Here is a 26,423-nt window from a genome sequence, read left to right as displayed (position 1 = left end):
CCCAGCCACACCAGTCTTCCCTCCCCAAGGCCCACATAGAAACATAGAAATTAGGTACAGGAGTAGGCCATTCGGCCCTTCGAGCCTGCACCGCCATTCAATATGATCATGGCTGATCATCCAACTCAGTATCCCGTATCCCGTACCTGCTCCCATTAGCTGATTTGCTTCTCTCACCTTGGGTATTATTTTCCCCTCCTTCAAATCTAATGGTATTGTCTCACAAATCCTTTGGCCTTCTGTCCCTGATAGACCATATCCAGTTGGATTTCCAAGTCTGTTATGTGGCAACTGAATCATCCTACCACAACTAGAGAACTACTATCTACCTTATTGGTGACCCTCAGGCTATCATTGATTGAGCTTTACCGGCTTTATCTTGCACTAAATGTTATTCCTTATCTAGTATCTATGCACTGTAAATTGCTCGATTGTAATCATGTATTGTCTTTCCGCTGACTGGTTAGCACGCAACAAAAGCTTTTCACTGTACCTCAGTACACGTGACAATAAACTCAAACTTTAAAGCAAAATCTGACTGGTCGCAGCTTTGAAGTGGCATATGAGCTTTGGCCCACATGCTGTGGCATCCCAATAAATGCTTCCTATCAGCTCCTGGCATCGTGCCCGACAGACATTGTGGGCTGAAGACCTGTTTCTGTCCTGTACTGTCTGGCCTATCATGTATCCTTTAGGCTGCCTCGGCTTTTCTGCAGGAACCCTAATCTACCCTCTAGTCTTGACGGTTCCTGACTGACCTTCCATGGTCTATCCATAAACCTGGTTGTCATAGAAACAGAACATAGGTGCATTCAGCCCTTCGAGCTAGCACCACCATTCAATGTGATCATGGCTGATCATCCACAATCAGTATTGCCTTCTCCCCATATTCCACTAGCCCTAAGAGGCAAATAATTCCACAAATTCACAACTCTGGGTGAAAAAGTTTTTCCTCGTCTCAGTTCTAAATGATCTACCCCTTATTCTTAAACTGTGGCCCCTGGTTCTGGACTCCCCCAACATCAGGAACATGTTTCCTGCATCTAGCTTGTCCAATCCCTTAATAATTTTAAGGTTGACAAAATGCTGGAGTAACTCAGTGGGACTGGCAGCATCTCTGGAGAGAAGGAATGGGTGATTTTCCGGGTCAAGACCCTACTTCAGGCTGATTATGTATGTTATTAGCCTATATAATTTATATGTTTCTATAAGATCCCCTCTCATCCATCTAAATTCCAGTCAAATTGTGCCCACATCCTAACACACACCGTGTTTGCCCAGATTCCCTGTGCTCACTGACCTATATTGGCTTCTGGATAAGCACCACCTTGTGTTTAAAATGCTTCCCCTGGTTTCCCAGTCTCCTCTCGTCTTCTATGTACTTCTCCAGCTGTCCCTTTTTTTCTAAATTCCTCCAAGTCTGCTCTCTCAGGCATCCTTGTATGTACTGTACAGTTCTGGTTGCAACTTTTTATCTGACAGTGTCCAACCCTTTGGGATTGTCTCCCAAAATGTTTCTCCTCCACTTCAAAAGTTCACCGTAACTAGTATTTTGGTTATTTGCCAAATTACTTCCTTGTATAACTAAATGTCAGATTTTGGTACCCCTCCAACACAGTCTTGGGGCCGTATTCGTCCTGTATAAATGAAACTGGGCGCTGGAGGAAATACTTAACTGTTCTTGACAGAGATGGTGCAAGTGTTTTAATGTCATACGTTCCCAAATGGAACAATGAAATTATTACTTGCAGTAGCACAGCAGATGTGTAAATATAATAACCTCTGCCAGCACAATAATATACATCACCAAAAGTTCAGTGTATGTAGAACAATAATAGTGACAATGCACCTGTATCTACATAGTTTGGGACTTATGTGGAGATTGTAGTCTTCTATATGCAGTTTTTATTTTTCTAAATCCATTATCTGGTCACTGGATATGAAGTGTGGTGTCTTGCTTCTGTGTTCCTGGAATTTATCTCTTGTGACTTTTGCAATCTCGTAAACTAAATGTTTCTTTTATCGTTAATGCTTTTCTTGCAGAAACTAGAAGGATCCAAGTACAAAGGACAGCTGCTTATCTGTGGAGCCACAAACTGGGACTTGATTGGTCGTAAGGAAGTTCCTAAGCAACAAGGTAGGACTGTCACCTTCTCTGGATGCGATTGTACCCCAGCCTTGCTGATCTAGAGTTGCTCAAACTGCCTTGCGGCATGGAATTGCAACTTTGCATGACAAAACACACTTGCAACCAATCTGTTCAACAATGCCAGTGCACATGCTTGTGTGCAAATTTCCTTGCTATACATCTGTAGTCTGCATCAAACAAACAATTGCATCAGTGCATTGGGTCAAAAAAAAAAAAAAAAAAAAAAAAAAAAAAAAAATAGTTTAAGAAGGAACTGCAGATGCTGGAAAATCAAAGGTAGATAAAAATGCTGGAGAAACTCAGGCTTTTAAAAGGCTCCCTGCCAGGGGCAGCAATGGCACAGCTGGTAGAGTTGATGCCTCACAAGGGTTCGATTCTGACATAAGGTGGTGTTTTTGTGCAGTTTTCCCTATAATTGCATGCATGCATTCCCCCTTGTGTTCTGGTTTTCGCCTGCATCCCAAACATGTGCAGGTTTGCAGGTTAATTGGTCTCTGTAAATTGCCCCTCATGTGTAGGGTGGATGAGAAAATGGGATAATGTAGAACTAGTGTGAACAGGTAATGATTGATGGCCGGTGTGGATTTGGTGGGCGGAGGACAATGTCTCTGTGCTGTATCTACACTATTGACTTTGCTTGCTAAATTTCCTTTTTTTGTGCTTTTCTCCCTTGAAAGTGGTTCAGAATCCTCAGTGCAGATGTCCAACACCTCCAGCAGAATTGCTGTCTTCCGATCAAAGTTGAAATCCTGCACAACAGCTCCCATCCCCAACATAAGGATGCATCCCAATCTCTCCAGTCTGCTCTCATCTACTTCCCCATCCAACACATTGCATATGGGCAAAGCAGGTCCCATCATAAAGAAATAAGTGCTGGAGTAACTCAGCGGGTCAGGCAGCATTTCTGGAGAACATGGATAGGTGATGATTTGGGTCGGGGGGCCTTTTTTAGACTGAAGAAGGGTGCAGACCTGAAATGTCATTATCGGTCTGAAGAAGGATCCCAACCCTAAATGTTGTCTGTCCATATTCTCCTCGGATGCAGCTTGACCTGTTGAGTTGTGCGAGGACATTTGTGTCGTCTTCTGTAAACCAGCATCGACAGTTCCTTGCTGTATAAATAAATCAAACTTGGGCCCTTTTTAAGCGGCATGTTAATTTTGAACCGCCACCCTGTGCGTTATGGCTTCCCGCTCCTGTTCCAGGCCCAACCCAGATCTCAAGCACCTACACTCCATCCACCACCTCTCACTGCCTCTAATTGTTGTCTGTAACTAATGAGCCACTAAAGATGGATGTCATCCAGTGATGCTGCCTGGCTAACCCGTTTGGTTACTCCAGCATTTGGTTTCACCCAGCATTTGCAGTTCCATTTTGTTACAATGAGTCACCAAGTTGACTTTAATTACAAATAGTTGGTAGTCATAAAGGCAGTATCTCAACATGTTAAGATTAGGTAAATTATTGCAAGGGTTATTATTACGGTGGATGTGACATGGACTTAGACACTAAATACTGGAGTAACTCAGTGGGACAGGCAGCACCTATGGAGAGAAGGAATTGGTGATGTTTCGGGTCGAGACACTTCCCGATTTTATCTTTTCCCCAAAATCCACAAACAGAACTGCCCTGGCAGACCCATTGTTTCTCCTCTGACATGGATGTAGGCTGTACTTGTGAAATGCTGAACGAATCACTGCTGTCGACTAGTCTAGAGGCACAGAGTCCACTTGTGGCCAGAGCCAAGGACCAAAACAATGGGTGATTGGTGGACCACCTTCACTGTGCCCTTGCATTGTACAGAATGCCGCAACTCTAGCTAAACTTCCCCAATGTTCTCATGCAGGATTCTTTGTAAAGGCTATTCCAGCTGCATTTTTATTGTCTGAATCATTTGAGATCATACATTAACTGCAACCAGGGGGATAGATGTGACTACCCTCCCATTTGGCAGCGGCTCAGCTATATTACTTTGCTTGTAGTTTACATCTAATTTTTATCTACTGCAAGAGTCGATAACAATAAGTTTTGATAATATTGCACCGGCCGTGAGTTTACCTGTTACTTGGTTTGCCCACGTCAGCCTGTAACTTGCTGTAAACCATGCCAGCAGTGTTGGGCTTGTGATAAGGACGTAATGAAATGCCAGCCAGGCAGTTATATAACAGTTTATTATCATGTTTGTTGCAATAACGTACCAATAGTTTACCAATCTCTGGATTGTTTCAGTGGCTTACCGCAACTTGGGGCAGAACCTGTGGGGGCCAAATCGTTATGGCTGCCTCTCGGGGGTACGTGTGCGGACAGTGTCGTCGGGCTCGTGTGCTGCCCACAACCTCATCATTACCACAGAGGGCACCATCTGGAGCTGGGGTAAGTGGCTGGGAGCTGAGCCAGGAGTTATAGAGGGAGTGGGGTAAGTGGCTGGGAGCTGAATGAGCGTATGACAGGTTTGTGCACTGGGATTGTCTTTCATTTTTTCAGTTGTTGAATTGGCTAAAAGCCAATTACTGACGGGTAACAGAAATTTGCTTATCGGTTTTGCATATATAGATTGGGATGTTTGGTTCCAGAATATTTAAAACAATCTGAGTAATTTTCGGTAATTCAGTTTATTGTCACGTGTACCAAGGTACAGTGAAAAGCTTTTGTTGCGTGCTATCCAGTCAGTGGAAAGGCAATACGTTATTGTAATCAAGTCATTCACAGTGTACGGGAATAACGGGAATAATGTTTAGTACATGATAAAGCCAGTCTAAAGTCCGATCAAACATAGTCCGAGGGTCGCCAATGATGTAGACTGTATTGCAGTGCAGATAGCCTGTGAGTTTAGAAGCGAGCAGCTGCTTTGGAGAATATAGCTGAGAATATAGTAAAGTTGGGGTCCATTGCAAGGCCCGGGGTGAGCGACGAGCCGGGGGCTGTGGGAGAGTCAGAACGAGGGCCTGCCCGCTGGTGCCAGTGCACGGTGGCCTGTGTGGAACACGGGGCGCGGACGGAGAACTGTGGTGAGAGGCAGTGGATGAGTGTAGGTTCTTGAGATCTGGGTTGGGTCTGAACTGGGAGGCCTGGAACAGGCGCTGGAAGCCATAGCACACAAGATAGAAACATTGGAACTTCTTTCCTAGGTGGGAATGTCAAATGCGAGAGGGTGGAGTTATAAGGCCATAGGGGGCAAAGTTTAAACCAGAGCAATATTTTATTGACAGTAAATGGTGGTGGAGGCAGATGTGAGTGACATTTAGGATGGTGTTAGATGGACGTGGGAATTGAGGGATACAGATAACTAGCGGGTGAGAATGATTAGTTTAATTTGGCGTGATTCCAGCACAGACATTGGGGGCTGAAGAGCCTGCTCTTAATCTGTTCGGTTTTGTTATAAATATTTTTAAATGCTTCTATTAAATCGCTTGCTAACCTCTCCACTCTAAGGAGAACACCTGCTTCCTCTCCGGTGTGTCCGTGATCGGTAGTCCTTCATTCCTGGAAATATTCTCGTCAATATCTTCCGTCTCCTCTGCAAAGTTACTTTCTCTCATAAAAAATATAACAATCATACTCCTAATCAAGTTGCAGGTTTTAGTACAGCCTTGTCAGCTTAAAGGATCATCATGAATACAAACGGCCATCTTTTGATAGTAGATGAAAATGTAAAGACAAATCGATTTGATGCATGAAAACAGGAAAGGCATGTACAAGTATTGCCAATGACTGCTTTGGCTACAGTGTTTTTAACACCCCCATCCCTTCTTTCCACCCCCCTCCCACATTTGTTTATCTCACTGTTCAGGCCGTGGTGAAAAAGGACAGCTAGGACACGGCGACACGAAGCGCGGAGAAGTCCCCAAACTTATTGACGCTCTCAAAGATCATACAATCGTTGCGGGAGCTTGCGGGCGTAACCACAGTCTCTGTTTAACAGGTAACCCTGAGAATGCATTGGCTTTGTAATTTTTTTTTAATATAGAGAGAAAATACTCCATCTAGGCTCTGACTGGGCTAGGTTTAATGTCCGAGTGGTATATTCTACCTTAAATTGGCATTATGAATTTTAATGGGTGCAGTGCTTAATATTTTGTTGTTTTGTGATTAGCTGTAAATAAGTCTCTTTCTGCATGTAGCATACAGATAGATGTAACTTTAGGAGACATTGTTACCTGCCAAGTTAACACCTGTCGGAAGGAACTTGCCTTCCACAGAACAGTTAGCATGAGTATTGTTACAGCACTCATCAATGTGAGGAGGGACAGGTGTTAACTCAATGATAGACACAATGCTGGAGTAACTCAGCGGGTTAGACAGTATCTCTGGGGGGAAAAAAGAAACGGGTGACATTTTCGGATTGAGACCTTTCTTCAGACAGGAGAAGGGACTTGACCCAAAATGTCACCTGTTTTCTCCAGAGATGCTGTCTAACCCGCTGAGTTACTCCAGCTTTTTGTTTCTATCTTCAAGTTAACACCGGCTCGTCCTCACATGATAGTGCTAACTGTTCTGTGGAAGGGAAGGCAGACCGGATGATTTTGCAGGACTAATCCTTGGACAATTTACCCTCTTCTACAATTTAGACAGCTCACTAAATGTAACAATGATAGCCCCCTCACAAAATGCCGTGGGGACGATGTGAGACGGGCAGATGCCCCAGCCCTGCCTCCCTGACACTTTTCCAATTTGAAGACTGAATAAGGCTGAGTTTGTGGGAGGAAATTCTGTTTATGTCATCCCAAATATAATTGAGTGTCGATGCGTTTGATTCCTTGCTGAACCTTTCAGACTTTTCATCTGCATGGTGAACTGCTGTCTAATCCTGGTTTTGATTGATTTCAAGTCCTGTGGGTTTTAAGATCATCAAGGGCTTATAGTTGAAAGGTTACTGTGAATAGTCAATGATGTCCATTTCATTGCAGAGGAAATGAAGCTGCGCATTTGATGTGGAGTCCAATGGCTGATAATTGCAGATTCTGCTTTAAGTCCCTGTATATTTGAACTGCCTGGCATTCATCTGGGTGCCGCAGTGCAACGATAATATTTCGAACAAACGTGGTTTGGATATTTGATATAGAACATGCAGTGTCTTGGTTCCTGACCTATGATACAAGGTTTTTTCTTGTTCACTTGGCTGTGCTTTGAGCTTCCATATGGCAGATCTGTTGACACAAGAAACTGCAGATGCTGATATACAAAAAAAGACAGTGCTGGAATAACTGGGCAGTTTCTCTGGAGAACATGGGCAATGTTTTGGGCTGGGACCCTTCTTCAGGCTCCGTTCTGTTATGGAGCAGTGCAGATTAAACTATTCCAGCCCATGAGGCTCTAAGGTGCTGGTCAGGCCGCATTTGGAATATTGTGAGCAATTTTGGGCACCATATCTGTGGAAGGACGTGCTGGCTCTGGAGAGGATCCAGAGAAGGTTTACAATAATGATCCCACGAATGAGTAGATTAACCTATGATCAGCGTATGTCGGCACTGGGCCTGTACTCGCTGGAGTTTAGAAGTATGAGGGGGGACCTGATTGAAATGTACAAAAGAGCGAAAGGCCTTTGATAGAGTGTATGTGGAGAGGTTGTTTCCACTAGTGGGAGAGGTCACAGCCTCAGAATTAAAGGGCCTTCTTTTATGAAGGAAATTAGGAGAATTTTTATTTAATCCGAGGGTGGTGAATCTGTGGAATTCTTTGCCATAGCAGGCTGTGAAGGCTGTCAGTGGATATTTTTAAGGAGGAGATAAATAGATTATTGATTAGTAGTGGTGTCGGTGGTTATGGGGAGAAGGCAGGAGAATGAGGTTAGGAGGGAGAGATAGATCAGCCATGATTGAATAGCGAAGTAGACTTGATGGGCCGAATGGCCTAATTCTACACTCATTCATTATGACCGTATGTACCTTTGCTTTCCTTCTCTCTCAGTCCCTCCCCGACTAGATTTGTCTTGCTGATGAATTTTACTGATTGTATAACTCGTTGTCACCTTCCCCTCGGCCAACAATGAACCATTCTACATTTCCTCCATCATCGTCCCCTTTGATCTACATTTTCATACCTTACCCTTATATATCTCTAGTCTTCCTCTCACCTGACTCTGTCTGAAGAAGGGTCTCAACCCAAAACATCACCCATTAAATCTTTTCTCCAGCATTTTGTGTCTATCTTTGGTGTTAACCAGCATCTGCAGTTCCTTCCTACACCAGAGATCTTGGTTTTCACTTCTCTGCTCACAGTTGACATGGCTTATAGGGTTGCTGTGTTTTTCCCCCTGCATACCTGGCCAAACTAATGGAAAGGTTTGCTACTTACTTGTGTTTCGACTGAAAGGTGGTTTAGTGGCACAAAGAATTGTGTTTGTGGCCTTCTGGGTCTCACTGGGACTATACTGATGACATGCTGGATGTGGAGGGAGTTGGGATGAAAAATAGCAAATGAATCCTCGTGGGAAGAACTGCGTTTAACATAACACACGCATCCTAATGAAGTTATTGTGACAACTCTGAATGCACTAAACTATATACACCTTAAGAGAACTTTTTTTTTATTTTAATGCATACTGTTTGTAATTGAGATCCTTGTATATAATCTAAATATCCAAATGCATGGGACTCCCATCAGAAAAGGGAGCGTTTCCCATCCTGCTCCACTGGAGCGGAATCAAAAAATAATTACCCTGCTGCAAAAACAGCTTTATTTTTTATCCTACTAAGCCTGGCTGCTCATAGAGGTCATAGCCTCAGAATTAAAGGACGTTCCTTTAGGAAGTAGATGAAGAGGAATTTCTTCAGTCAGAACGTGGTAAATCTGTGAGAATTCGTTGCCACGAAGAATGTCGAGGCCAAGTCGATGGATATTTTTATGGCAGAAATAGATAGATTGTTGATTAGTATGGGTGTCGGGTTATGAGGAGAACACGGGAGAATGGGGTTCGGAGGGAGAGATAGATCAACCATGATTGCACAGTGGGTGCACAGAGTCTTTTACTCTTGCCCAGAGCAGGGAATCGAGGACAAGAAGACATGGGTTTTAAGTGAAGGGGAAAAGATTTAATAAGAATCTGAAGGGTAAGTTTTCCACATAAAGTGTGGTAGATGTATGGAACAAGCTGCCAGAGGAGGTGGCTGAGACAGGGACTATCCCAACATTTAAAAAACAGTTGGAGAGGTACATGAACAGGACGGGTTTGGAGGGATATGGACCAAATGCTGGCAGATGGGACTAGTGTAGCTGGGACATGTTGGCCGGTGTGGGCAAGTTGGGCTGAGGGGGGCTGTTTCCACACTATGAGTCTATGATTGAATGGTGACGTAGACTTAATGGGCCGAATGGACTAATTCTGCTCCTATCACATCACGTCATGCAGCTTAACAGTAGAGTTGAACTCCGCTGTGTGCTTGGTTGTTGGAAGCTGGCAGCTTCACAGTTGGGAGAGAGTGCCAGCAAGCATACCCGATAAATCATCGATCCAGTTTCTCCACAGATGCTGCCTGACCCACTGAGTTACTCCAGCACTTTGTGTAAACCGGCATCTGCAGTTCCTTGTTTCTACCAGTTCTAATACCTAAATTCTAAGTGAGTGTTGTGCAAAGAAGCTATTTTACTCCTATTGACTGCAGGCCGATTTGTTTTTGGTTTGAAGGCAGTGATACTTTTGTTATCAACAAATGCATTACTAATTGTCTTCATTTTGTGTGCTTAGAAAATGGAACAGTTTTTGCCTTTGGTGAGAACAAAATGGGACAACTTGGCCTTGGAAACCAGACTGAAGCAGAGCCCTGCCCTGCACAGGTAAAGAATCTGAAGCACTCTTTTGGTGAATATGTCCCATTCAATGTTCTAAATCTCTTGTAATGGCTTGGTACAATGAATCACATTTCACAGGCTTTAATCATCCTTGTGGTACACTGCGTATAAACCTGTCGTTACGTGCTTTTATTGAATGTTAGGCTATTTATGTATGATGGAGAGTGGGTGTTGCAAGGAAACATTACATCCTGGTCTAATATGAAGAGGCTGTGAAATAGTTATCGGAGGATAGGTCACTGTTGTAGGAGCTCAGCGAGTCAGGCAGCATCTCGAGAGGGAATGGAGACGGGCAGTGTCTTGGGTCGGGGCCCTTCATTGTGATAGGGAAGAAAGCCAGAGGAGAGAAGTTAGGGTGGGTCGAAACCCAGCAAGTGATAGGTGCCCTCCCTATATTTGTACATTTTATGTAGTAGTTTAAAATGTGTTTTGGGGGTTTTTAACCGTATCCAAAGTAAATTCTGCTAAAACATTGTGGGGAAATAGCCATATGACTTTAGCAAACGGTAAAGCCAATGGCGATAACTAGTTTCTGCATTTGGTGATACCGACCAATGTTAACATGCTGTTAAAATGAATTAGATGTAGATTTCTGCATTTGGAATGATGCATTGCCAAACCATTCTAATCCTTGCTTTCTAGCACGCATCGAAAGCTTTTCACTGTACCAATGCTACATGTGACAATAAACTAAACTTAAGTTAAAGCAGTATAATATTGACTTTGCATTTGGACAAGTAATTTCTGAGCCCCAGCATTGCACAATAGTCTTTTTTTTCTTGTCCATGTTGCTGTTGACATTCCAGTGGGAATTTGCAATTCCCAAGTATGTTTTCCCACAATATTTAGAAATGTTGTTTATTTGCCAGGTGCTGAGTGCAAGGGGCGATCTGAGAATAGCACAAACCTGCAGCACAGGGTCAGTTGTGATGACAAGGGGGGGAGGGGGGTGATTGAAAATGTCACCACAATTTCTACTTGTCAGCAAATAAAAAGATGCATGCTCAGCAAGGAAACTAATCCACAGAAAGACATTGTGGCTGTGGACAATAAAATAAATGTGCATTTTCAAAAGGTGCTGTAATGCTAACACTGGAGGCTGTCTCATGATCCAGTGGACTGATCATTTAGCTTGATTATTCTTGTCATTTTTCTTCCTTCAGATCATGTACAATGGCCAGCCAATTGTGAAAATAGCCTGTGGTGCAGAATTCAGTATGATCGCTGACTGCAAAGGAAACCTCTATTCCTTTGGCCACCCAGAGTATGGACAGCTTGGTACGTCTGCACAGTTGTGGAAAAAATGTTTGCTTTAACACTCAAGGAACATAATAAGCCACTGCACACAACTTAAAAAAATTAAAATAATCTTGGCAGATTTTTCATTGCATTTTGCTGTGTGCAATTCACCGTTGCAATACCCAACACGTTTCACAAATTTAAAAGTGATTTAATTGATTGAAGCTCATCGGGCGATAAATTCCCTGATAGAATGAAGGTAATTGTAAATGCTTGTGTTCTGTCAATGCCTCATTACTAAAATGCCCCATAAAATTGGCACATCATAGCATGGTGCATTGTATTGGACTCTTGTTGACTGAGGCAACGTGTTCCCCTTCATAAAACAAATATGGAATTCTGGCAACCTGAACTAAACAAGGTGTTCTAGAAATTCTTAGCGGTCAGGAAGTATTTCGGGACGGCAGAACTGAGTTTAAGATCAATGATCTTTCATCCAAACTAGTAAAGTTTTTTACTTTAAATGTTAGCAATATTTCTTTGACCACGGATGCTGTCTGGTCTCTATTCCATTGGAGTTTTCTGCACGTTCTGACTTGGCAACACTTCTTGTTAATGAAAGTGAACAAATTGCTTGCGTTTGTACCACGGGGCACCTTGCCCACATTCAAAAACATGAAGTTTCATCCTCTGCCATTTTCCTGCTTGCCAATTATTTTTTATCTAGAGGCCATGAATGTTATTTTTAATCTAGAGGCCATGAATGTTTGCTCCCCTCCCTTCATAATGGGCCAGGTTTCTATCTCCTGGGTCCTACATAGCAATGATTCCAAAGCGGTGATCGTTCAAGTGCATGTGTGTAAGACTTTGGTATGAAAGGGCTCTTTGATATGAATAAATAGTTTTATAATCTAAATAGAACCAGAGTCTAAATAGAGCAACAACCTAAATATACTTAAAAATAAGCAATGCTTTTGGAATATCAAAGACTAGAGGGCATAGCTTGAAGCTAAGAGGAAAAGCTGAAAGGAGACGTGCGAGTGAAGTATTTGCGTAGAGGGTGGTGGGGCTTGGAATATGCTGCCTGGGGGGGGGGGGGCAGAGACAATGGTGCTATTTAAGAGACTTTTAGATGGACACATAGATATGCAAATAATGGAGGTGTATGAATGATGTGCAGGCTGATGAGATGAGTTTTGGTAGCACGCTTCAAATGCTTTTTGCTGGATCTCAGTGTAGGTGACGACAAACTAAACTTGTTTATCTTGGCATTGTGTTCAGCAGAGACACTGGCCACACAGACGCAGAGGGGCATGTTCCTGTGTTGTACTTTTCCATGGTCAATGGGAAAGCAGAATGCTGCCTAAAATCAACAAATTATTGTTCATAAAAGTACTGGTGAATTCCTGAAAAATCATTATTCAATGTGGCAGAAATATTATGGAAATCCCATAGCACTGTTTATTTAGTAGTCATGTGTACCGAGGTACAATGAAAAGCTTTTCTGCTGACTGGCTAGCACGCAAAAAGACAATACATGATTCCAATCTATCCATGTACAGGGATCATGGTCAGGGAATATAGACACAATGCTTGAGTAACTCAGCGGGACGGGCAACATCTCTGGAGAAAAGGAATGGGTGAAGTTTCGGGTCGAGACCCTTCTTCAGATGTCTCAAGAATGATCTGGAGAATTCAATCTCCAGAGATGCTGCCTGTCCCGCTGAGTTACTCCAGCATTTTGTGTCTTATCTTTGGTTTATACCACCATCTTCAGTTCCTTCCTACGCATGATAAGGGAATAATGTTTTGTGCAAGGTAAAGCCAGGCAAAGTTATCAAGGGTTAGTCTGAGGGTCACCAAAGAGGTAGACAGTAGTACAGCACTGCTCCCTGGTTGTGATAGGATGCTAACGATATGCTTGTCAAATTGTCACTTCCTGTATGTCATGTTGTTACTTGTGAGTGGAGCACCAAGGCAAATTCCTTGTATGTGAACATACTTGGCCAATAAACGTATTCATTCACTTATTCCAAACAGGTCACAACTCTGATGGCAAGTTCATTGCCAGGGCGCAGAGAATTGAGTTTGACTGTGAGGTGGTGCCGCGACGGGTAGCCATCTTCCTGGAGAAGACAAAAGATGGTCAAATCCTGCCGGTGCCGAATGTTGTGGTCCGTGAGGTGGCCTGTGGAGCAAACCATACGGTATGAAACGATGATCAGCTTTTGGGGCAGTCCTGTTGAACAAACCTGTGTGGTGTGCCCTCTCATCTGCATCAATATCAGCATCGCTTTCAGATGTCTTATCGGCAAGCCCTGTACTCGGCATCACTCTCTTGTAGATTTTAGTTTAGAGAACGGGTGCCTTGGCCCACCGAGTCCATGCCGACCAGCGATCCCTGTACATTAACACTGTCCCTCACACTGGGGATCATTTTACATTTAATCCAAGAAAATAATGTGAGTGGAAACTGATTTAAGGAACAATTTACTCATTACCATTCATCTACGAGAACAAACAGGGGTAGCGCAGTGGTAGAGTTGCTGCCTTACAGCGCGAGAGACCCGCGTTCCGTCCTGACTACAGGTGCTGTCTGTATGGAGTTTGTACGTTCTCCCCGTGACCTGCGTAAGTTTTTTCCGGTTGGTCCAGTTTCCTCCCACACTCCAAAGACGCGCATGTTTGTTGGTTAATTGGCTTCCGTTAAATTGTCCCGTGTGTGTGTGTGTAGGATAGTGCTAGTGTGCCGGGACCACTGGTCAGTGCGGAGTTGGTGGGCCGAAGGGTCTATTTCCGTGCTTTATCTCTAAACTCCTGAACAGGATTTCTTTCTAATATCGCTTTTTTGCAGATTTTTCCCAGCCTTGATATTTTGGGTGGGGGAAACGTGCCTACTTTGCCCGGAGCAGCTGTTTAGTAATTTCTGGTCAAGGGTTTGATCCTGAAATGTTAACCAGTCTTTTCTTCCTTTGTTCCCAGTTGCTGACGCACCTGCTGTGTCTGCTCACTGCCTTGTCTTTATGTTGAGTACAATCTTTTGCTTGCTGCTCTGTGTTACCCCAAGTGCTAATATTAATCACAGCTCACTTCACCTTCTCAGTAGTTGATGGCACTTGCCCTTCTCTCAATGCCACAGTCAAAGCGAGTTGACTGCTCTGCTGTCGATCCTCATTTCACGGACGTGTCTGAAGATCGTTCTGCTGTAATCCTTGGGTGAATTAACGAGTGTGCGGCTATTGAGCTATATGAAATGATGAGAGGAATAGATTGGGTAGATGCACAGAGTCTCTTGCCCAGAGTTGGGGAATCGAGGCCCAGGTGTATGGTGAAGGGGAAAACATTTCATAGGAACCTGAAGGCTAACGTTTTCACGCAAAGGGTGGTGGGTGTATGGAACAAACTGCCAGAGAAGGCAGGTGAGGCCGGGTATTTTAACAATGTTTAAACACTTAAACAGGTACATGGATGGGACAGGTTTGGAGGGTTAAGGACCAAACGTGAGCAGGTGGGACTAGTGTAGCTGGGACATGTGTGGGCAAGTTGGGCCTGAGAGCCCGTTTCCACACTGAATCGCTCTGACTCTATGACCTTGCAAAGAGGAAGAATCGCCCCTTTTACTGATCAAGATGTGTGTTCCTTAGATTGCTCTTGACTCCCAGAAGAGGGTGTTCACTTGGGGCTTTGGAGGATATGGTCGCCTCGGGCACTCTGAGCAGAAGGATGAGATGGTCCCTCGTCTGGTTAAACTCTTTGACTTCCCTGGCCGTGGGGCCGTGCGGATCTGCGCTGGAAACACCTGCTCGTTTGCAGTCAATGAGATGGGTTAGTAAAGTGCATTGTCCTATTTTAATTGACTAGTTGTAAAGCTTACTGCTTCTGTATGTAATATGATTTAACCAGTGGCATGGGGCCATTTCTGACACTCTGTTACACTCATTGATATCTGGAAATTTGTTCCATTTGGGTCACTAATGTTCTTGTGATCCTTGAAGCTTTTTCTCTGGGTAAAATGTCTCATCATTTAGGGTGTATCCAGTTTCCACTTCAGAAATGTGGAGGAAGGAACTGCAAATACTGGTTTAAATCGAAGATTGACACAAAGCTGGAGTAATTCATTGGGTCGGGCAGCATTTCTGATGAAAAGGAATTGGTGATATTCTGGGTCGTGACCCTTCCTCAGACCTCCCAGAGTCTATGCCGAACATCGAATAAGGGTCTCGACCCTAAACGGCACCAATTCCTTTTCTCCAGAGGTGCTGGACGACCCGCTGAGTTACTCCAACCTTTTGTGTCTATCTTCAGCTTCGTCTAACTTGTTGTCCAAGCCTCTTCCTTTGCACATATTCACTGCATTAATTGCTACATAATGGTTATTACATTTCAAAAGTAATTTGTTTTTAAAGTATAAACAGCCCAATATAAACATAAAATGTGTGGGGAAAAAACTGCAGACGCTGGTAGTCGGGCAGACAAAATGTGTAGGAAATCCCGTTGAGTTACTCCAGCATTTTGTCTACCTTCAATATAAAGATAAGTTATCAATTCCATTCCCATACTTTGACCATGGCTGCTCAGCCTCTAAGCTTTCCCTAACTCTTGTATCTGCTTGAAGGAACAGATTGGAAACGAAAAATCTGGTGTCCTTTAGAATAGAGACACAGCAGGGAAACAGGCCCTTTGGCATGAAGGCAGACACAAAATGCTGGAGTAAGTCAGCGGGACAGACAGCATCTCTGGAGAGAAGGAATGGGCGGCGTATCGGGTGAAGACTGTTCTTCGATGCCCTTTGGCACTCCAACCAGTGATCATCCTGGACATTAACAATAACACATACACCGGGGACATATACAATTTTACCAAAGCCAATTAACCTACACACCTGTACATCTTTGGAGTGGGGAATGAAACCGGAGCACCCAAAGAAAACCCACACAGTCACAGGTAAACGTGCAAACTCCGTACAGACAGCGGCCATTGTCGGGATTGAATCGGGATCTCTGGCGCTGTGAGGCAGCAACTCTACCACCCATCCTATTTTAACAAGATTGGAATAAAACACTGGGGCAATTGGATTCCCTTCACTTAATTAATCTTTTACATTTATTTTCTTGTTTCACTTTCCCCACAGGTGGCTTATTCTTCTGGGGTGCAACCAACACCTCTCGTGATTCCACAATGTACCCCAAAGTGGTGCAGGACCTGTGTGGGTGGAAGGTTCGAAGCCTTTCCAGTGGGTGAGTAGACGGCTGCAGGACGGCCAGGTCATTGAAAGGTCCCGACGCCCTCTTCACCGCGTTCCGCCAACCCCAAACTTTGTTCATTCCCTCCACAGATGCTACCTGATATCCTGAGTTTCTCCTGCAGTTCATTTTACACAGATAATGTTATATAGTCTGGCCTACCGGTATATTCCTAGCGTGCCATAATATCTAAAGTATACAAAGGCGGATAACTGGCAAAAATAGCCTGGCCACGTTAAAAACGGAGAGTTACGCAAGGTTGATGTCCGTAACAATGCAAAATGTCCCTGACAGCGGCTGGAGAGGCATTGTGAAGTGACAGATAATCAAATGCATGGGTCGGTCCTGTGCATTGTGCAGGAACCCCTCCCCCCAGCACAATCACCCAGTCTGTATTTGGGGTTCCTCCAATGTTGAGGTTACATTGTGGACGTGAGAATGGAAGATGGATCCAAGGATGGTGGGAAGAGGTGGGAACAGGGTGTTGCTACACTGTGGTTGTACAGGGAATGCCACAGAACAGGGAGTGTTGACAGAGTAGACCAGGAGTCATGAACAAAAACCATCCTTTGGAAATCACAAGGAATGTGTGTCAGGTGATATGAGCTTGTTTCAGCCAGTGGAAATTGAATATGATCTGTTGAAATGGAGGTGAGGATCAGGTGTTCTTGCCCTGTCCGGGAAGAGGGGTAGGGGTGGTGAGAACAGAAGTTAGAAAATGGATGAGATGCAGTCAAACGCTCTGCCTGTGCTTGAGTGGAAGCCATGGTGATGAAAGACATCTGTGTGGGCAATTTGGTGAAGATGGAGGGACTGAGAACTGGACGAGTTCTTGCAGGAGGCTGGGTGGGAGGATGTATAATCAAGGTAGTCGTGGAAGCGCGGGATTGCAGTGGTTATTTGTGGCTGGCTATCCATGGAGCTGGAGGTATTCAGGAGCGAAGGGAAGAGCTGGGGATGGACAGATTGGAAATTGGCACCAAAGTGGTGAAACGTTTAATTTCTGCACGTTGTCAATGTAACGGAAGAAGAGTTGGCGTGTATCTTGTTGATCTTCCCCGGGTTTGGAGTATTGCTTCGTGAGGCCACCTAGTGAGAGCATTCTCCTCATCACTGGCCGTTGATTCAACAGGCCACGAGTGCCCTAGAAACAAACAGTGGAAGAATGCACCACTTGTACCGTGCGTATGTCGAACTTAGTTTCCAGCTCGTGACATTGTAACAGATTCTAAACGTGCAGTCTTTGAGAAACAAATGGAGAAGTGTTTCTTGTTGGATCTTGTGACCTTAGGTCAGTCCTGATTGACCTCTTGTGCTGCTTGGATGGGCTTTCTTGGTTGTCCATCTCGGTATCTCCAGATGTTCTGGCTTCCTCCTACTGCCCAAAGGTCTGCTGCTTGGTAAAATGGCGACTGCTAATTACACCCCGTGGGGTGGTTGGTAGAAGAATTGAGGGCAGTCGTTAATTATCATGCAAGAGAATTTCCGTTTAGTTTATTGTCACGTGTACCAAGGTACAGTGAAAAGATTTATATCGTGCTAACCAACGGATAGACAATACATGACTACAATTGAGCCGTCCACAGTGTACAGATACATGCTAAAGGGAATACAGTTTAGAGATTTAAAAGAATCGAGTGATTGTAATGCAAGATTATTGTTCCACGTCTGTGACGAGCAAGGGAAGCTGGCTGGCTTGGACGCAGTCTTGGGTCACAGGGAAAGGGTTTGCTCTTGGGAATTCGCATGGATTCGTGGGACTAATGCTCATATTGTGACCAATGATAGAGGCTGTTAAGGCACAGCCAGCCAAGCAACATCTGTCCAGCATCTTGGACAATACAGCTCGCCCCCTCCATGACCCATTGGTCAACCTGAGGAGCACCTTCAGCAACAGGCTGGTTCCATCAAGAACGCCACAGGAGATCCTTCTTCCCTGTGGATATCAAACTGTACAACTCCTCCCCCTTCGCTCGTGGGGTGGACTGAGACTGACCCACCCCCCCCTCAATCTTTGCACATCCCCGATCCTTTCCGCTCGTCGCTTTAATTTCATGTTTCATGTACTTTGTGTTTTATGAAAGTTGGTAGTTCAATTTCTCTCCTGGAATAAAGAAAGTTCTATCGTATCGTAAACTGAAAAGTCTGATTGCGGTATTTTGATTGTCATCAGACAGTGGGTTGGTAAATGGTGCTTAAAAATAGGCTGGCGATGGAATGTTTACAAGAGTGTGGGTTGTCATAAGAGTCGTTCAGTGTGGAAACGGGCACCTTGACTCAACCTGCCCACACCAGCCAACATGTCCCAGCTACACTGGTCCCACCTGCCTGCATTTGGCCCTTATCCCTCTAAACCTGTCCTATCCATGTACCTGTCTAAATGTTTCTTAAACATTGCGATAGTACCTGCCTCGACTACGTAGTTTGTTCCGTACACCCACCCCTCTTTTGGGTTCCAATTAAATCGCCCCCTCTCTCTTCCCCCATCCCCCCCCCCCCCCCCCCTCTCGCACCACCACCCCCTTAAACCTATGTTCTCTGGTTCTTGATTCTCTTACTCTGGGCAAGAGACTCTGAGCGTGTACCCGATCTCTTCCTCGTGGATTTTGTACAAATTGTATTTTTTTTTATCTGCAGAAAAAGCAGCATAATTGTTGCAGCTGATGAGAGCACAATCAGCTGGGGACCATCACCAACCTTTGGAGAACTGGTAAGAGCTGTCACTTCAAACCTGGCCCTCATTCCTGTGCAATAAATCTTATTGTTTGACCTCTCTCTGGGAACTGTCAAAATTAAGGTTTAAGTTCAGTTCGAGAAGAAGGGGAAAATTTATTTTTAAATTTCACTGAAAATAAGATTGAGTGACTGCATGGAATAATTTTCCTGTTTAGTCCATTTGGGATGCATTGAATGTAGAACATGTAGATGGGGACTTTCCTAAAGCAGAATTAGGCCATTTGGCTATTCAAGTCTACACCATTCAATTATGGCTGATCTATCTTTCGCTTTCAACCCCATTCTCATGCCTTCTTCCCATCACCTGTCCTGTCAATCTCCACCTTAAATATTCATTGACGTCCTCCACAGCCTTCTGTGGTAATGAATCCCACAGATTCACCACTGTCTGACTGGATATTGTCTATTGAATCAAAACATTAAGTATGGTATTTAAATTGCCTTTACATTTGTTGGTTCAAAGTGGTTGCCTTCAATGGGGAGTTAAGATTGAAGCGGGCTGCAGAGGGGCCCTACACTGTGCCCCTCTATTCTAGGGACCGACTGAGTCTGTCCGTGTCCTGGCACTCGGCTCCGACTCTAGACGTCACCCGTTGCCTTTGACCGAGATGTTGGTGTAAAACTGCTGTAGCAGCATTGCCGAGTCAGGTGACAATGTACCCATTTTATTGATACAGAATTTAATTCAAGGCCACCGTGTAATCAGGAGGCTGACAATGGGCTTGTTGTGAATCCTTGGAGTTCTGAAGCATAATTATAATTGGAAATTGATTCAGCCTCCCTTCAGATTAAGCTAATCCCTTGCTGAAGATGTGGGCACCTCCAGTGAAGCCACTGAGTAAACCATTTGTGGTTCTCGCTGGGATGTCTACACCGGGTGCAGCCTCTGTTCCCACAGTGTTAACAGTAGCACTGGCGAGTTTGGGAGTTGGTCGGTCCAATGAATGGAGTAAGAAGGGTCTTGACCCAAAATGTCACCTATCCATGTTCTCCAGTGATGCTGCCTGACCTGCTGAGTTACTCCAGCACTTTGTACCAGTCCTGCAATGAAAGTTGTTTGCCAAGCTGTGCTCCACTTTAGATTTGCAGCAGAGTTGTAAATTTGTCAAGCATCTCCAAGCATGGCAATGTCATTTATAAACATTGAAATAACGGTATCTTTGCTGCCGCGACCTAGGGATGTTTGAGAAGTTTGCATAATTTTATAGTTGATTTAGAAACTGGCCGGGCAATTGTGCCAAATGTAATGAATTCTAATGTCAATGTTCACTTGCAATGCGATGGGCGATGTTGTAGCTTAGGAGTTTGCGGCTTGTTGCTTTTCAAGAGACGTCTGTTGGCAAGCATTTGAAAAGACAAGACAAATCTTAAATGGGCAGTCTAACATCCATGGTAGAATTCTGTTTATCATGAGCCATTTAAATCCTTCTCGGCTATTGCCGATGCTGCAACCAAATGCTAACCTATCGAAAATTCCACAATAAAAAGTTATTAGCATTCTTCATTACATTTGGCAATGGATGTTGGTGTGTTACGATAGACACAAAATGCTGGAATAACTAAGTCTATTAAAGATGGAACACTTTAATATGCAGGGGTGTTTTTTATTTTGCGACATATAATATTCATGCCTGGTAGTTTATTTACAAAAGCATGTCTTGATAAGGAATCCTAAACGTGGCGGTCCGTGTGTGATTTTGAGCCATTACTATTGTTGCAGGGCTATGGTGACAACAAGCCCAAGTCTTCCACCACTGCACAGGAGATAAAGACCTTGGATGGTGTTTACATTGAGCAGGTGAGACAACCTTCTTTTCTTTGCTTTCTTTAGCTGGGAATTGCTATGTGCAATTTCACTGCATTATGTGACTGCATTTGGTTATGGCAAATCCTGATGTGAACTATGCAGCTTAAGTGCAATTCTTTCTTTCGTTGCCCGTTGCCCGTGGCCGCATTGTGTTGAGTGGCGATTCACGGGGAGCACCTGTTCAATTATTTTTCTTCCGGCAGGTTGCCATGGGCCATGCACATTCGCTGATGATAGCAAGAGATGAAAGTGATACAGAGAAAGAGAGGATTAAGAAGTTGCCTGAATATAACCCGCGGATTATCTGACGTAACCCTGAGCAGCCACACATGAAAGCTTCACTTGAACAAAGGCAGCTGGAGTTTACAGTGCACTGGTCAATGAGATAAATATCCACACTGAACAGCAAGCCAGGCAATGGACCACATCTTACAAAGAGATTTTCCAATTCGTGCAAAAATGTTAGTGCTACTTACATAATGACAATTTCAAACGCAGCTGTGTAGTGTTTCCAAAGCAAATGATTTAACAATGTATGCAGATAGTTAATTTTTCTTGTATTCTTTGGCCAGTGTGTTGCCATTGGCTTGGGGAACGGCCAATTTCTTTTGATATGTTGGAACTCCTTGTATTTTTTTTTAACCCAGGTTTGACTCTTATAATTGGCCAGCAGAGTGGTGTAAACTAGCTGAAACATTTGGAACTGTGACCTTCATTTGGCTGCACTAAGCATCAAGCTGGCAACTTGCATTTCCACTTTATGCTGGCGATGTATTTGTCTTCTGCTAACTTTCTTCCTCCTAATTACTTGTGATGGGTAGAGGGATTTATCACCCATTCGGTTAATTATAGTCTTAAAAATGCGAAGCCCTGCTATCTGATAGGATAGGCCTGGGTGGTTGAGTTGAGAGTGTGGGTGTGAAAGGCACTTCTGGCTCTGCCCTTGGAGCTTTGGAGTAGCTGTGCTCCAGTGAAGGCCCTAGTCTCTGAAACCCACCTGCTCGCGTGATCAACTGCGCTTGGTTGAGTCTAGAAAAGGGCTTGCATTCCACACTTCTCCCTGCTACACTTGGGCTTCTGTTTTCATTGACACCATGTGTTGCTGTTGAATACAGGAGCTCCACATACTGGCTGCCAACAACACATCTTGTGAACCTGCCTTATTGTTCCCATCTCTGGCAATACATTGCCAATAAAATTAATCAATCAAACTTTGCTATTTGCTTAGTACGACTGAGTAAAATCATCATTTTGCTTTCAATCCCTCATCTATTTGATGGTTTGGTTCCATTCTATACGTCTGATAAGCTAATTGTTTTTTTTCTAACCAAACCCATTCCCCCAGAAGATCAATGAGATATCTAGGTCAAATCTTTATCAACAAATCCCCCTACCATATTGGATATTTTTGTTTGAAGTCATTGTAGTTTATTTGAGACTTTTCGATCTCTCATTTTATATACGCCAGGATTAATCAGTGGGTTTTTTTTCCTCTTGGGGAACGGTGTGAAGTTGACACGAGAGCCAGTAAGAATTGGAAGATCCCAAGGGAAGTGAAGGAAGGAAACTGCCTTAGATAAAGAGGAAATGTGGTCCCATTTCTATTGAGTACCAGTGGCTTAGCAACTGTTCATTATCTGATATCCTTGCTATCCCGACAAGCAGTTTGTAAAAGGTGTTTTTATTAGGTGCAGAACAACTTGTTCAACTCGAGGCTGTTTTGAGAATGTATTTGTATTCTCTGAATTCAGCCTCTACCTTAATGGCAACTCTTATGTGGACATGTTTTGTAGCATAAACATGTTGACTTTCTTGTAGCATTAGTCAGCAAAATCTTCCATTTTACAATTTACATGCTGCAGTCTCATTCCTTTGTTCCAGATTCCAATGTCCTCGTTTTATTAGCGGAAGTTCTCGTCCATTAACAAACTGATAGACCTCGTAGAGAAACTCTGAAAGGCTTTCTCATTTCTCTCTAATTGCCCGAGATTGTTCCCTGTTGGCATCTCTTCCATTGCTTTGTAGCCTGACCAGCTGTGATGTGTGCAATATTGATGATTTCTCAGCAATGCCAGTGCATTGTCGATACAGAACGACCACAGATGAAAAAGGATGTTGCTGAACTCTCGTCGGGAGTTTTCTCTCTCCGGCCACAGATGAAATCTTTAGTGACGTGACTGTCTTGCTTGTGTCCATCAGAAAACCAGCAGGTTGAATCTACCTGTACAGAACAGTGACCCTGGGGTTCTAAGTCTGGCTCTGGTTTTCATCTTTGAACAGGAGAAACAGTATCTCCCCATAACCCCTTTGCAAGAGGAGGTGCAGGAAATATGGGATTACTGCACAAGATCTCACCCCCCCCCCCCCCCCCCCTATCATTTAGTTTGGTCTCTGCAGAACCAAAAAAATCAAAAATATCCCTATTTGTTAACCTTGTAACCCTTAAAATAAATGTTTGCTGATTTTCAAATTCTGATGCCCAAGATGAATGTGCTACAAGAACCTTTAATGATTTGGTTATCAGTCTATAAGCAGAGCTGGCAAGCTGAAGGATTTGGATGTGATTGAACCAAGATATTTTTACACTCGTGGTTCAACTGGTCCACAACTAGGTGGGGATATGGTGACGGCGCTCCGCGATGCCGCTGGGGTATCGATCAGTGGTGGACCTTATCTCTGATATATGGCCAGAGGGGCTGGTGCTGCCGTCTTGATGCTGGTTTGATTTCTTGCGTCACATTTTGGGTGTGCTTCAACTCGCCTGCCCACCTTCACGAAGCTGAAAATTGGCTGCCTCTTAACAAAGGTTAAATTGACACCAATGTGAAAGTTGTGCTGTGTTTCAGTCGCTTATTTAAGTCTGATGTAGAATGCATCGGTTTACAAGTTTCCCAATTTTCAGCCTTTGCAGGAGTGGAACAAAATTCTGCTCTGATATTGTCAATTCCTAATCATTTATGAATATTTAATTTGCTCCCCTCTGTTGCCTTCCTGCTGGTCTGCTTGACTTTAACTGTTCCTGCCTTGGGCTTGTGAGGCTGTACTAAGTCACCATGTTGAACGTTGCTAGTGCTGTAATGGAATTCATGTGCTTTTATACTGATCCTTTTTCTACAGTGGGACTTGACGTCCTTGTGTGGCTCTGTTACATTCACATCTTCCTGTAGCAGCCAATGTTAAATATCCAAGATGGGAAAACATGAAAAGTTGGCCCACATTTTACACTTTTTTTTCCCTCTCTTCTGGTTTTGAAGGTCCATGCTTTGTAGAATTGTACTGCAGAACTTTGCAGGTGCAGGGTGCCGAGACAGTGTATTGCACCTGTAGCTGTGAGTATGCACTCTTATCTGTAAGTGTTGCATGGTATCCCACCAGATCTCAAAAATAAAATAACTTGATTAACTTTTGGAGTTGCTGCTATCTTTCAATAATGCTGAGCTGGCTGGAATTTGGGTATAAAATGATCAGACTTGGTACAAGATAACGGCAGTGCTGTCCTTGAGCCTGATTTGGTCTTTTGAAAACATATTTCTCCTTTAGGGGTAAAAGGCAAGTTCTTGTTGCAGTTCAGTGTCTTGTAAGCCAATGGCCTGTAATCAACTGCAGTTGCTATTACTGAACACAAGTATTTGTCGTGCTTAGTCAGGTCTTTTCCAGTTGTTCACTCCAGCCACCTACTACCTGATTGTGTCCTTTTTAAATTCTGATACTGTAAATGGAAGTCCTGCTGGACTTTAAACGCATTGGACATTTGAAATTGACTCGAGTCAACTTGGGAAAGGTAAAGTAACAAGTCAATCATCTTACTTTTAAAAAGACAGTTGTGGGGTAAGGAATGGTGTGCAAGACTTGAAGCTATGGTTGTTCAGACTCTTCCCATTAAACATCACATTTGCACAAAAAAAACCTATTTCCTTTTTTGTGGGGGGGAGGAAGATAATGAATTCTAGGGGCAATGAGGGCTGGAATGTTTCTATCTTCTCCAACTAAGCTCCCCAGGGGAGAACGATTGTGACTTCATTCTGCAACTATTATGCTGAGAGGAAACTATTTCACTGCAGACATTAAAACCATCTCTCTGTCGATGTGCTCCTTGCCATCTCCAAAATAATAAAGTAATTGAACATCTATGAAATCTTTGACGTTTTCCAAGTACAGGTGAACTATCGGCTTGTTTAGCAAGATGGATAGGGAGAGGGCTTCTCCTCATGCTGGTTAATAGCGACTGGTTTAGGCATTATTAGGTTTAGAAAGTGATTTTTGTAGCTAATTAGTTACCTGTTCAGTGCTGTAAACCTTTTTTTCTTTTTTTTACTTTTGTATTTCCTGCAATAAATGGAATAAATTCTTGACTTGTGTGTCCTTCCACTGTGTGAGACTGGATTTGGTTTCTTAAACCGGCTGCTGTTGGTGAACTTAGTACAGGTTTATTTCACCACAAATCCTCTTCATCTGATTATTATGTGGTCAAAACACAATAAATGTTAATATGCAGGATAGGATGCTGTCTCCATTTGCTTTCCCTTAATAGCGGGGCATTTTAAATCTTAAAATTTTACGGGCGGCACAGTGGTGCAGCGGTAGAGTTGCTGCCTGAATGCCAGAGACCCGGGTTCGATCCTGACTTTAGGTGCTTGTCTGTATGGAGTTTGCATGTTCTCTACGTGCCCTGTGGGTTTTCTCTGAGATGTTCGGTTTCCTTCCACACTCGATACGTACAGATTTGCAGGTTAATTGGCTTTGTACATATGTAAAAAAATAGTCCCCAGTCCTAATGTGTGTAGGATAGTTTGTCTGAGGGTCTCCAATTGGGTAAATAGTGGTTCTGGACCGCTCTCTGGTTGGTAGGATGGTTCAGTTGCCTGATAACAGCTGGGAAGAAACTGTCCCTGAATCTAGAAATGTCACACTTCTGTACCTTTTGCCCGAGGGGAGAAGAGTGAGTGCCCTGGGTGTGACTTGGCCTTGATTACGCTGCTGGCCTTGCCGAGACAACGAGGTATAAATGGAGTCAATGGAAGGGAGTGAAGGGTCTCGACCCAAAAACTCACCCATTCCTTCTCTCCAGAGATGCTGCCTGTACCCACTGAGTTACTCCAGCATTTTGTGTCCATCTTCAATGGAAGACGAGTTTGTTTGTGTGATGGTCTGGGCTGCATCCACAACTCTGCAATTTCTTGCGGTCTTGGATGGAGCTGTTCCCAAACCAAGCTGTGATTCATTGTGATAGAATGCTGTCTACGGCAAATCTAACTTGGTGAGAGAATGTGGACATGCTGAACTTCCGAAGCCTTCTAAGGAAGTAAAGGCATCGGTGTGTTTCCTTGGCCAGTGCTTCAATACGGGTGGTCCAGGATAATACTAGTAAGGGAGTGGTTCTGGTCTCTTATTTATGTAAGTGATCATTCTCTGGGAGGTTTGAAGAGGTAAATGCAGAAGAATATTGTATTTCACATTTTTT

General features: G+C 43.8%; 1 protein-coding gene across 2 annotated transcripts in view; it reads left to right on the top strand.

Moving 5' to 3' along the window:
- Positions 1 to 25,324, top strand: part of rcc2 (regulator of chromosome condensation 2) — a 35,611-nt gene extending 10,287 nt beyond the window's left edge. For both annotated transcript variants that reach the window (XM_055659064.1, XM_055659063.1), the window contains 11 exons: positions 2,044 to 2,137; positions 4,379 to 4,522; positions 5,940 to 6,071; positions 9,834 to 9,922; positions 11,101 to 11,215; positions 13,217 to 13,383; positions 14,821 to 15,001; positions 16,308 to 16,413; positions 19,057 to 19,129; positions 20,876 to 20,953; positions 21,166 to 25,324. In XM_055659064.1, the coding sequence (XP_055515039.1) occupies positions 2,044 to 2,137; positions 4,379 to 4,522; positions 5,940 to 6,071; positions 9,834 to 9,922; positions 11,101 to 11,215; positions 13,217 to 13,383; positions 14,821 to 15,001; positions 16,308 to 16,413; positions 19,057 to 19,129; positions 20,876 to 20,953; positions 21,166 to 21,270 (1,284 nt within the window). In that variant the 3' untranslated portion in view covers positions 21,271 to 25,324. The remainder of the gene's footprint in view (positions 1 to 2,043; positions 2,138 to 4,378; positions 4,523 to 5,939; positions 6,072 to 9,833; positions 9,923 to 11,100; positions 11,216 to 13,216; positions 13,384 to 14,820; positions 15,002 to 16,307; positions 16,414 to 19,056; positions 19,130 to 20,875; positions 20,954 to 21,165) is intronic.
- The last annotated feature ends 1,099 nt before the right edge of the window (positions 25,325 to 26,423 follow it).

The sequence above is a fragment of the Leucoraja erinacea genome, chromosome 30, assembly GCF_028641065.1.
Source record: "Leucoraja erinacea ecotype New England chromosome 30, Leri_hhj_1, whole genome shotgun sequence".
Lineage (NCBI taxonomy): Eukaryota > Metazoa > Chordata > Chondrichthyes > Rajiformes > Rajidae > Leucoraja > Leucoraja erinaceus.
This window is presented reverse-complemented; position numbering and strand designations above follow the sequence as displayed.